Source organism: Gouania willdenowi, chromosome 13 (assembly GCF_900634775.1).
Source record: "Gouania willdenowi chromosome 13, fGouWil2.1, whole genome shotgun sequence".
In the NCBI taxonomy this organism is placed as follows: domain Eukaryota; kingdom Metazoa; phylum Chordata; class Actinopteri; order Blenniiformes; family Gobiesocidae; genus Gouania; species Gouania willdenowi.
Window position 1 is genome coordinate 670,191 of NC_041056.1, and position 12,526 is coordinate 682,716.

General features: G+C 36.6%; 1 protein-coding gene across 1 annotated transcript; it reads right to left on the reverse strand.

Annotated features, from left to right (window-relative positions):
* Positions 1–2,288: 2,288 nt before the first annotated feature.
* Positions 2,289–11,960, reverse strand: pld3 (phospholipase D family member 3). The gene is made up of 12 exons (XM_028464758.1): positions 11,778–11,960; positions 8,976–9,029; positions 8,453–8,503; positions 8,187–8,383; positions 7,329–7,503; positions 7,130–7,247; positions 6,108–6,235; positions 5,421–5,618; positions 4,739–4,878; positions 4,500–4,665; positions 3,367–3,466; positions 2,289–2,643 (listed from the first exon to the last, which is right to left on the reverse strand). The coding sequence occupies exons 2-12, from the start codon at positions 9,000–9,002 to the stop codon at positions 2,444–2,446; spliced, it is 1,500 nt and encodes a 499-aa protein (XP_028320559.1). The 5' UTR covers positions 9,003–9,029; positions 11,778–11,960; the 3' UTR covers positions 2,289–2,443.
* Between the last annotated feature and the right edge of the window lie 566 nt (positions 11,961–12,526).

Below are 12,526 nucleotides of genomic sequence, written 5' to 3' on the forward strand. Positions count from 1 at the left end.
AGTCATGGTTTAAACGCCTCCATTGAGAGTATTGTAACTGATTCACTGTCATGGTTTAAACACTGTTGCCGTCAGTAAAGTTGATGAGTCATGGTTTGAACACCTTCACCATTTTTGCTGTGTTCTATAGTGTTCCTTGTCCCAGTTGTCCAGAGCTAAGACCAGCTCAAACTGGTTTCTCTAACATGACAATGAGTGGACTGAACTCCCGGTCACATGATGACCACCATCCAATAGGAGCGAGCGGTACGTAGACCGTGGATCTACTACTAGTGTGAGATGTCATCATGGACCAATGTCTCTGCTTCAGGACAAAAATAAACCTCCTGCACTTGTTTACACAACATGGAGTGACATGAGGACATGTGAGGGTGTGTCTGTGTAACATTGTCACACACGCCCTCTAGTGAAAGGCATGTGAAACTGCAGCACAGAAATAACCTGTTACGATCCTCCTGAAAATCACAGGAAACAGGTTTTTTCAAGCCTTGTTGTACAGGAAGTTTGCATGTTCTCCTCCCTCTGATGTCAACAGTCGTTTCTTTTGTCCGTAGTAAAAACTCTGATTACGTCTGTTTTTTAAAAAGTCACAGGGACACATCGGTCAGCACATGTTGGACAACACGACGTCAAACGTGATGTTGGACAGTTAAAAAGCAACAATTTACAGAAAATGACATAATGATTAAAACACAGTTTTCCTTTAAAACCTTTATTTTATTGAAGCTTATATGAGCTGCTGTGGTCCACACAGTGGAAATAAACCTCATCCTGACTAAAGATCTCATCTACGTTCTCTCCCTCAGTCAGGATTCATCCTTTGGTTTCCTTTCACAACAGGTCGTATTCATGTCATGGCACATTTGTCTGAAACTACTTTATATTATTTATCACAGCAGGACCACAACAATGTGACCTGAGGGTCACATGATCAACATTCATGTCAGCATTTAGAATAATGAATTTTGTTTTAATGGTTAGGATTTGGGCTTATTTTTCTGTACTTTTTTTTTTTTTTTTTTTTTTTTTTCTTTTTCTCACCTTGTTTGCACATGCTGTTGAAGGTTAACACTACAAGAAGTGCAATCTTTTAACAGCAATGCATATTTTATTATTGCAATTAAATAAATGAGTTTATTTCATTGCATAATTGTGACCATCACCAGCCCTCCCTAGGGAAGGGTAAATACTTTATTAAAGGGAGGATGTAAAAGAGAGAGGGCAGTGTTACACCAGGGTGAGGGGGGGGGGGGGGGGGGGGAGTTAACAGGGAGGAGGGATACAAGATAGGAAAACGAATGGGTGGGGAATAATCAATAAGTTTCAAGTGATGTGATGTGAAATTGTGGTTGTGTATATTGTGCTTATTGTTGTGTTATCAAGCCAGTCTGGTGACCAGTGTGCGGCTTAGGAATAATGGTGGTGGCTGTGAGCAGAGGAGGAAGTGAGTGGAAGTTACATAAAACAGGTATTTGGGAACAACGTGTCTATGGTTGAGCCCAGTATGAGTGTTATCCCACAGCCCGAGGCCAGTGCGTCCATGACAAATGTGATTCCAAGAGCCGCTACTGCAAAACCCATGAGCCGCCCCCGGGCCCGAAGAAGCAGTCGGGCCAGCAGAAAGAGCGAGAGATCTAGGGGCCCCCGGCGACCACCCCACGGCCAAGCAGCCCCCCGAACGCCCCCAAGGTCCCAAGCCGAGAGGCTGCCATTGCCCCCCCCATACACACCCGAAAAGCCCCCAAGGAGCCAAGGACCAAGCGCACCACGCCACCGACTCCAACCCCCAACCCCCAGGCCCCCCAGCCCCCCACCCCCCCACCACCACCCACACCCCCGCGCCCAGCCCCCCGAGGGGAGGGCCCAGAGAGCCCCCCGCCCGAGACCCCAGCGGAGGAGCCAAAGCCCACGCCCAGCAGACGACCAGAGCCACGCCGAACAGGCAGCCGGCGGGCTACTGTACTTCTGTCATTGTGTATTTTTTTAGTTACTTTGTGTATTTATTTTGGCATTTAGTATATTTTTCAGTAAGTTTTGTGTACATTAGTAGTAATTTTGTGTTTTGGGGCCAATTTGTGTATTTTTCAATGTTATGAGTCATTTTAAGTATTTCTGTTGTTCTTTTGTTTATTTTAATGTTTTTTTGTACATTTTAAGTTTTCGTGTGTTTTTGGGGTAGTGTTGTGTGTTTTTATTTTCCATTAGTATATTTTTGGAGTAATTTGTCCATGTTTGTTATTATTTTGTATATTTCTCTGTTGTTTTGTGTGTTTGTGGTCATTTAGTTATTTTGTGTTATTAGTAATACAGGAAGGATCAAAGGGTTTGTGTGTCTTCAGAAACATTATGTGAGGTCATTCTGAGCACTGAGGTTAAGTTAAATCCTGTCCCTTCTGTGCATGTAAATACTGTATTTACAGTAAACTCCTGGTCCAGAGATGATTTAAATGTTAGAACAGAGGTCTTTGAGGTCTCTGAGCTCCGTGTCCTGGGTCAGTGGAGTGCTGTACTGGGAACTCCAGTCCCTCTCAAACACGTCCTTCAGCTGAGCCTGGACGCTGGGCTCAGGAGACCCTGTCTGGTTAATTACCAGCGCTGAACCAGCCGTGGACAGGAAGTAGTCCCCAGACCAGTTAGACGTCCCTGCAGAGACGAAAGAGGAGTAATGGTGTGTACACAGACAGATAATACCATAACATGCAGGGTGGGGGTCATTTACAATACTTACTAATAGTGTAATTGTCATTATTTGTAATTGAAAAAACCTGTTGCAATCACAATTGGATTGTAATTATAATTGGGATGAAAATTCTATACAAACTGTCGATTACAATTTACTTAAACACAAAACTATAGAACCATGTTAGTGTTCTATGTCTCACACATACAGTATGTAGTTAATTATTCAATTATGTATAATAGCAACTTTTCCCACTAATTGTCACTTCTCTTGAGGTTAATGTTACCATTTTAAAAATATAAATATATAAATACTGACAAAAATATGCTCAGTAATTAGATTGTAAATTATTTCACAGCTGATTTAAGACATGAATCACACTAACCGTTAGCATTAGAGATGCTAACAGAAAGCTAACACAAGAGGAAGGTTACGTTTTATACAACTATTTATTAAAGGCTCAGTAATTGTGATTAATTGAAATTGAACGTTGGTAATTGAGATAGTAATTGTAATTGATTTTCAAGGGAAAAATAATAATTTTAATTGGAACTGGAAAAAAATGCCGGTCATCGTAATCGTAAATTAGTTGTAATTGAACGTGGATAATTGAGGATGTAATTGTGATAAAAAAAATGGAATTGACCACCAACCCTAATGACACGCTAAGGAAGTGTTAGCCTCACCGATGTACGCCACCTTGTCCGTCACCATGTACTTGTTGTGGTTGACTCTGGCAAAGGGAATGTGCTTCTGAGACGCACTAGAAGGAACCACAAACAGCCTCTGGACAGACGGACACAGGAAACACACACACTGTCTGTCACATCAACAATGACAAAAATATTTCCTTTTTTTCATGACGTTGCTGAGCTAAATGTGTTCTTTTAGGACTAAAACATGACGATGCATGGTTGAGTTTTTGTTGAGACGAGACTGGATGAAAACGTTAGTGGGTGTGGCCTTTCAGGGAACATTTCCTCTTATTGTGCATAAAATCTGTCCATCAAAAGCTAAAAAAAATATTAGCAATGCCTTGTTTAGTATTTATACACAAAATGACAACAAATACAGAAAGAAACTTACAAAAATACACAAACTAATTCACAATTTCAGAAAAATTACTCAAAACACAAAATGACTTCGTTTCTTTTTTTAAAAAAAAACAACAATAATACACAAAAACCGACAAAATACACAAAAGCTAAAAAAACACAAAAAGGATAAAATATAAACTCTAATGACAAGAAAATACAGACAAAACTTACCAAAAAATGACATAATTGAGTTAAGAAATGTTAAAAAACACACAAAACAACTAAAAAATACCAAAAAAAATTACAAAAATGGACAAATTTTAATTATTCAAAAACATACAAAATGACTCAAAAAGTATAAACTAAGAACAAAAATACACACAAAAAACAAAAACACCAAAGAACAGAAAATACTGAGAATGACTCAGAAAAAAACTTGCACAATTGAAGGAAAAACACAAAATAACAGAAAAAACGCACAATATGACACACAAAGCAACCCTAAATAGTGCGTTATTGAAGAAATTTAAAATATTGTATCCTCTCTTAACAAATAATATTACGCGTTGTTGACGGTTTGATTAATTGATTAATGAAACTGATTAAAGTCAAGGTTTTAGAACAGAAAAAGTGTTCATCAGTTTGATACGTGACGTCACACGCACACATGACATTTAATGAAATCCTCATTTTAGAAATGAACGTGACGGATAAAAGAAGAGATTTTTACAACCCGATCAGTCTAAATGACACACGTATAGAGATGCTGGGGTCCCACTCACCACCTGGATGTCCAGCCTCCCGTTGGGCGAGTAGACTGAGGACAGAGACTTGAGGAAGGGGAACATGAGGGGCTGAGAGTTGGCCCAGCAGCTGATCAACAGATACACTTTCACACGCCTCTCAAACGCCATTCGTCTCAGCTGTGTGTCGATGTCTGCCCAGTACCTGCAGGGGGCGCCACAGGTCACAGGTGAACTATTCTATTCTATCGCATCTAGAAGCGTTAAAAGAATCCCACCTCTTTGGCAAGGTGAAGTCTGTGGTGGGCTGGTAGGTCATGACAGCGATGTAGATGAAGCTCTGAGCGTCGTCAATCACGCTGAGGATGGACTGGAGGTCTGAAGTCCTGCCTGTGGCACAGAACGATGGAGGAGAACTCTGAGGAGGAACAAATACAGATGCTTGAACGTCACCATAATGTGCAGAAAAGTCATCACCACAGACCACTGAGGTCCACAAAATAAAAACACACGGAATGACTCCAAAAACAGAAAAAAAACTTACAAAACAAAAGTGATGGAAACACTCAGAGAATAACTAAAATACAAGCAAAGCAGGCAAAATTACGTAACATTTCAAAACCAAAACAATACACAACAACAAAAAATACACAAACCACCAAAACACAGAAAATGACAGAAAAATACATACGACTCAAAAAACACACTAAATGACAAAAATACAGACAAAATAGCAAAAAATGATTACCAATGAGCAGAAAATTCAGAAAATGACTCAAACACAAATTATTTTTAAGAAAACAATACACAAAAAATACAAAATGACAAATAAACAAAAATACAGTTGACAGAAAAATACATAATATTAATACAATTAACAAAAATATACAAAACGAGAATAAAAATAAAATATAAAACATAGAAAACAACAATAATAACGACACACTACATTTCTCTCACCGACAGGTAGACGCTGGAGGGCGTGTTGTTGAGGGGCAGCTGGAGGGGCGTGTCTTTGTTGTAGTGGGTGGAGAAGCTGCTGGGCCACGGTGATGGGATGGAGTGGTTCTCCCCCACAAACCAGTACGCCTCAAAGATCTTCCCCAGGTCTGCTGCCAGGCAGCTGCAGTTGTAGACGACAGCGCCCAGTTCTTTGACCTGCAGAAATAAACGCAGGCGTCAGTTTAGAATGCCCGATTAGAAATAAAGGTCAACGTATGAGTTTAAAGATTTAATTAGCCCACATCATCACTAAACCATAACTAACGACACAAAACCACATCTGTTTTTAAGACAGCAGTTCTCAACCTTTTTAGGATCGTGACCACATTTTCATCACAAGTCAAATTCCTCGTGTGTATAACATACATTACATGGACAAAGTTCATTCTGATTTGAAATGGATTGTTTTTATTTTGTTTTATCTGCTAAAGCTCCACAAAAAAAGGGAGAATAAAATTGGATTATTAAATTTACAGTTTTCCCATCTTATGTTATAAAATCAGTACTTTAACACTGTTACGGTGTTATACTGCCCTCTACTGACTCTTCTTGTTACTGATTGTTCCAGAGAAATAAATCAACAATATTTTACTCTCAGCTTTGAATAAAATAATTTAGATTAAAGTGTCGTCCCAGTGTTTGTACCTGTGTGAGGGACCTCCAGTCCATGTTAGCGCTGCCGATGTAAATGTGTTTCTTATCTACGATCCAGAACTTAGTGTGGAGCACGCCTGAAGTCAGATCCTTCATGTTCACGATTCTGATATCGGCTCCTGATATACATATATACACACACACACAATATACACACACACACCATAAAGTCAGTAAAATGATGGTCCATTGTTCTATGAATCTGTGAAAACCACATTTATTTATTCATCTGAATAATATCCACTGTTTATTATTATTATAGTCATCTTAAAGATGGAAATCCTGGTTTTAATCACTAATAAAATGAGTTCAAAGTGACCAATAATGGTGGAAAAGGAGGTGAAAAGGGATTTTAAAAATCACAGAAAATGGTTAAAAGTTGTAAATTAAAGTGGATAAAAACAGACAGAAAAAGTGGTAAAAATGGTTCGAAGTGTCAATATTAGTTTAGTGGTGGGAGGAAAAAGTAGGAACAATTAGTTCAAACTAGCAAACAATGGGTGTGAATAATCATGAATGTGGTTAAATTGGCAAAAATAATTCTGAAATATGGTGAAAAGAGGTTAAAAGTGGCAATAATACATATGTTACATTAGGTGTAAAAGTGGTAGAAAGGGTTTATAAGTGCTGAACATGTCTGGAAAGTGGAAAAAATGTGTAGAAAGTCATTGAAATGTGATGTAGAAGTGTCAAAAATGGGAGAAATGTAGCAAAAATACATTAAAAGGAGCAAAAATATGGCAAGAAAAAGTTAAAATATGGTGAGTTTGGTGTAGTTGCAAATAAGCGTAAAAATAAGCAAAACTGGGCTCAAATTGTTCATTAAATATTCTTTGTTTTTGGAAGGCATCTGGTGACCCTCTCCCAGTGTGCTCACAAATCACTGTCCTCTACTGCCCCCTGGTGGCAGACCCATGTTCATTGGAAAATAAATGATGGATTCTAAGTGAAGAAACATAATAATGTGATAATATGAGCCATGGTAGCTTTTAAACGTTCATTAGACCTGATACCTGAGTCACTGAGCAGCCGGAGGTCGTCAATAGGCTGTCTCTGCTGTGGTGCGTTCACTGCAATCCGAACTGTTAACTTTCCCGACAGTTCAACGAGTTTATTCAGGACGGCTTCACCCTGAGCAGCAGAAAAATCTCTTGTTCATATAAAAACCTCAGAGGGAATTAAGGGGGGGTGGGGGTGAAGACACGGGCTGACCTGATAGGCCGATGACTCGTGAGTGCCGGTGTCATTGTTGGTCATCGTCCAATAGAAGGAGGCAATGTCCAGGCTGCTACAAGCCCCGTCCATCAGATTCATCCACGATTGGAAGATGGAGGGGTGGGAGGAGTTTAGGCTCAGACCAATAGGGATGCTCTCAGCCAGCACAATTCTGACAGCAGATAATAATAATAATACAATAGTAAATATATCTATATTAGCATTAACAACAATGAAAAAAAACTAAAGAATGATAAAAGTATTATAACTAGTAAACAATTATAGAATAATAATAACAATACAGATTTAAAATAATAACAAAAACAATGACTATATCTAAATTAACAATTAAGAAATAAATCCAGAATAAAAAAGGTAATATTATTAATAATCATAATAATAAAAGCAATTAAAAAATACTAATAGCAAGAATTAATTAATAAAAATGAATAATAGCAAGAACAAATATATAATAGAACAGCAATACCAATTTAGAATAATAACAATTATATTAATAGCAATACAGATAAAAAATAATAAAAACAATAAATATCACTGCATTAGCAATAACAATAAAGAAAAGATATATAAAATAAAAAAATTATATTAAATAACAAATGTAAAAATACAAACAATAGCATTAACGATAATAGTAAAACAATAATAAAATGGTAAAAGCAATAGAAACTAAATAAAAAACAATAGCAATAACAAAAATAGTATAATAGTAATAAAATAAATAAAGAGTGAAAACCTGTTCATAGATGAAATGTTACATTTAATTGTTACATGGAAAACATCAAAACCATTAACATAAAAACGAGCAGCGCCGTGTCTTAGCTTATGTTTGCTCACCTGCAGGAATCTGAACAGGACGCCGCCCGAGGCAGGAAGACGCTATGGCTCAGAGAGGGATGGTCCGAGGAGGAAGAGGAAGAGGAAGAAGAGGAGGAGTTGGACGACAATAGGAGGTTGGGCAGGAGGAAGCCAAAGATGGCAGTCGGTGAGAACATGGCAGCAGCGATGAACAGAAAGACGACACAGCTGAAAAACTGCAGGAGGACAAGGTCAGTGTGGAGATGATTTCACCGGGGCAGCTGTGCACGTGTACGTGTACTCACCATCTGAAGTCTGCGGCTGGGTTTCTGTCTTCTGTCCTCCACGTCGTCCAGCTACACACGAGATGCAGAAACCATTAATCTCTTTAATCTACAACAACGTTTCCATGGGAGCTTTAATTCCTCCTTAATTCAGAATAAAAGTGTAATCCTCTTTAAACTGACCTTGTAAATACTTCATTCCTAATGCAAATTTAATTACAAATTAAACCTAAACCAAAATTAGGTGGCTGGTTTATTCCGATTCTGAATTACATAATTCCTCTTTCTTGTAAACAATTCCACTTTAAGTTCATTCTGGTTGATCTGAGCATGTGCTTTGATTGACTGAAGTATGTCTTCTATCTCCTGTTCAACTGACCAAAGTCATTGTGTTATTGTTGAATAAAGCCGAATAAACCGATTTTCCATGTAAACACAAAGCAGAATACTTTAATTGTGAATAATTTAATTCAGTTTAACTAATTCTGAATTAAAAAACATCATGTAATGTGACTGTGGACATTATGGATTCAAAATTTCTAACCTTGGTGTAGGAGACGTTTGTCTTCATCCTGCTGTAGAATGTGATGCAGTCGATCTGTGACAGGAAGTGAGAGAAAAGGTTTGAGATGCAAGTGTTTACATCAGCTAAAAAAAAAATCACACAGGATCAGACTGGACTGGTCCTGGAGGGCCACAATCCTGCATGTTTTAGATCCGTCACGGACAACTGGTGACGCCCAACACGTAAACGCACAAAATGGCTCCAAAAAGACACAAAATAATAAACATTACACAGGGACAATAAAATAAAATGACTACAGAATACACAGAAAAGCATAGACAAAATCACAGAACACACAAGGCAACACAAATATTTGAAAATGAAAAGAAAATTACTCCAAACACACAAAATTAGAGTACACAAAAAAAACACAAAAACTATGAAAAAACAAGACAATACAAATACAAAACAATTATAAAAAAATACACAAATTGACAACAATTAAAAAAAATGTAAATAACAAAAATAGTTAGAGAAAGGAAAAAAAATGTGGAGAGAAAAACACAAAAATGGCAAAATATACAAAATGAAAAAAAATACAAACATAAACTGACTCCAAAAAGACACAAGACAACTACAGAATTGGAGTGTGACGATCTCTTGATATGGCGATATTTTCTCGCACAATTGATTATCAATATGCTATAGATTTTTTAAATTTTTTGGGGGGAATTTAAGATTTATTTTATTATTTTCAAACCCTTTTCTGTTTTTTTTCACTAAAATGTGCAGGTACGTCTTCACAGAAATGCTGTCACTGTCAAAGGAACCAATATATTGTTGACTGGAATATTTCACTATAATGAAGTAATAAAGACCATATTTATTGTTTACATAAAGCACTATTGGAGATACTTATTTATTTACATTGGTGTGTTGACACATTTACAGAAATGTTGCACTAAAATAGTGTCACTGTTCATAGGACACTTTTTATATTTATTGTCTATCAGAAATATAAATTAAAAATTGGATTTTTTCCACTTAATCTTTTTTTCTTGTTATGTCAGATTATCGTAGAATGATTTCTGACCAATATATCGATAATCGCAGTATCGTCATATCGTCAGATAATCATAACCGTGAGCCGTGCATCGTATCATGAGGTACCCACCTCTACTACAGAATAAACAAAAATCATAGGAAAGAGTAAGAAATCCATTCATCACAGCCATAAAATATATTTAAATGAAACCATATATTTATAGAAGGATATAACAATAGTGTCGTTTTGTGGATGAGAATAATTGTTTAAATCAATGTGCTGAGCAAACACTTCAATGGTGGCTGAATGATGGATTCTCACCACATTCGTGTTAGATTTAACGGAAGCAGAAGCAGAAAAAGAGGAAACCTTCATGTTGATACCAGGATGGCAGTCATGTGACCAACAAAGGAACATGTGATACTTCACTGGAAGAAGAAGAAGAACCCTCATGACTCATTGTTCAGAGAATATGTGGAACAACTGGTCCAGACTGGTACCTGTTCCTCCTTCACCTGTTACATTACTTTAAGTCTGAAACTCATTCATTAGGTTTCATCATTTAACTGTTAAATAACAACAATTAAACACAGCGGGACCACAACAATGTGATTGTGTCACATTATCAACATTCATGTCAGAATTCAGATAAATGACAGAGGAATTTTGTGTATTTTTGCATGTTTTTCTGTTATTTTTGTTGTCTTTTTGTATATTCTGTAATTTTGTGTGTTTTTAGACTCATTTTGTGCATGTTTTTCTGTTATTTTTGCATATTTTGTAGTCGTCTTGGGGGGTGTTTAATAATTTTCTTGTCCTTTTTTAAACATTTAGTTGTCCTTGTTTGTATTATTCAGTAATTTTTTGTCTTTTTGAAGTCAGTTTGTGATTTTTTTCCCCATTTTGTATATTTTTTATATGTTTGTCATTTTAATATTTTTTTTGCTACAATTTTGAATGATTTTTTTAGACACTTAAAATGTCTGTTATTTTATGTATTTCTTAATGGCCGTGACTATGAGTACTTAAACATATCAGTAGACTGCCCCTCAATGATACACAGCGCCCCTCATTGGCCAGTTTAGGTCACGTGATAGGTGCAACACGTGACTTAAAGTTCCGTCATTTATATTTTAGCTCATATTTATTTTTAGCTACCCCGCTAACCCTTTTATTTCAGCCCTGTCCCTAACCCTAACTGTAACGATAACCCTAAAATGTTCATTTTTGTCAGAAATGTATTTTTAAAGGTGGAATTTGTCAAATGTGGGATTTAGACCCACGCTAGCTTTAGACCACTCAACGGCACATTGCACTTACGTTAAAAAAAGCTCCGGTAATGTTTCTATAGTTCCGGGGGCTATGGCTACGTTTAGCGTAGTGTCAGAAACTTTCTTTCTTATTTGTTTCATTATTTTTTGGGGGGGATAATTTATGTATTTTTGTTGTAGCTTATTTTATGCTTCTGTTTTTTATATCGTCCTTGTGCATATTTCTAAGTTTTATTTTGAAAATGATTTTTTTTGTTTACTTTGGGGCCGCACACAGAGGGCCGCATGTGGCCCCCAGACCACCTGCTGCCAATGGATGATTATTGTTTCCCTGCATTGCTATGTGACGTTGTTCTATTATTTCCGGTCATAATGAATAATAAAAGCGTTCCATCTCTGAACTGTCCGTGTGTTACATTTACAGGCTGTTTCTGTTGAATAGCTTAGCATAAAGCTAACAGCTACAAAGTTGCTGACCGGGCAAAACAACATCATCACAAAAACACTGTTAAATATATCACCTACCCGCTTTCCAGCCTCAGAAATACGTGAAATCCCTCAAACGGAAGCGTCGGCGTGAAACCAAACGTTTAAACGCACTTCAAAGTCTTTAATTCGTCGTAAAATGAGGGAAAAACATCTAAAAACCAGGTCGACCTGTGTAATGTTTTTACACCGGCTGAAACAACGATGAGGTAGTCATGTGACCAAAGCGGAACAGCCAATTAAATCAGTGTAACGTCGTGACGTCATATGTCATGGATTTAATAAATGTACATTATATTATGACCACTAGAGGTCACTCTAAACACACGGAATCTGTAACGAACAAGGAATAAAAAAGTCTAACAATAAAAATAAAACTAACAATAAAATATAACAATAGAAATATAACTAACAATAAAAATGTATTTATTTATCTGAAAATAATTACTTTTAAAGATAAAATATTATTTCAAACTGTTATTTAGGATGAGAAAATGTATTTGTTATTATTGTATTTGTAATTATTTGTTTATTTAGAACAAGCACTTTTTTAATAAACAACGTGGGCTCATCTTTGATTATATAAAATTTAATTTCAGCATTTTACAAAAAACTATTGAAAAATGTACAAAGGCCTTCTGTAACAAACAGGCGTTTTAATTTACTATAGGTTTTTTAATCATATTATTGTTGATTTAATGTTTTTACTGATTTTCAAACCATTAAATGTTTTCAATTGCACTTTTTAATTATGTGAACCCTAATCCTAACCCTAACACATTGAATTG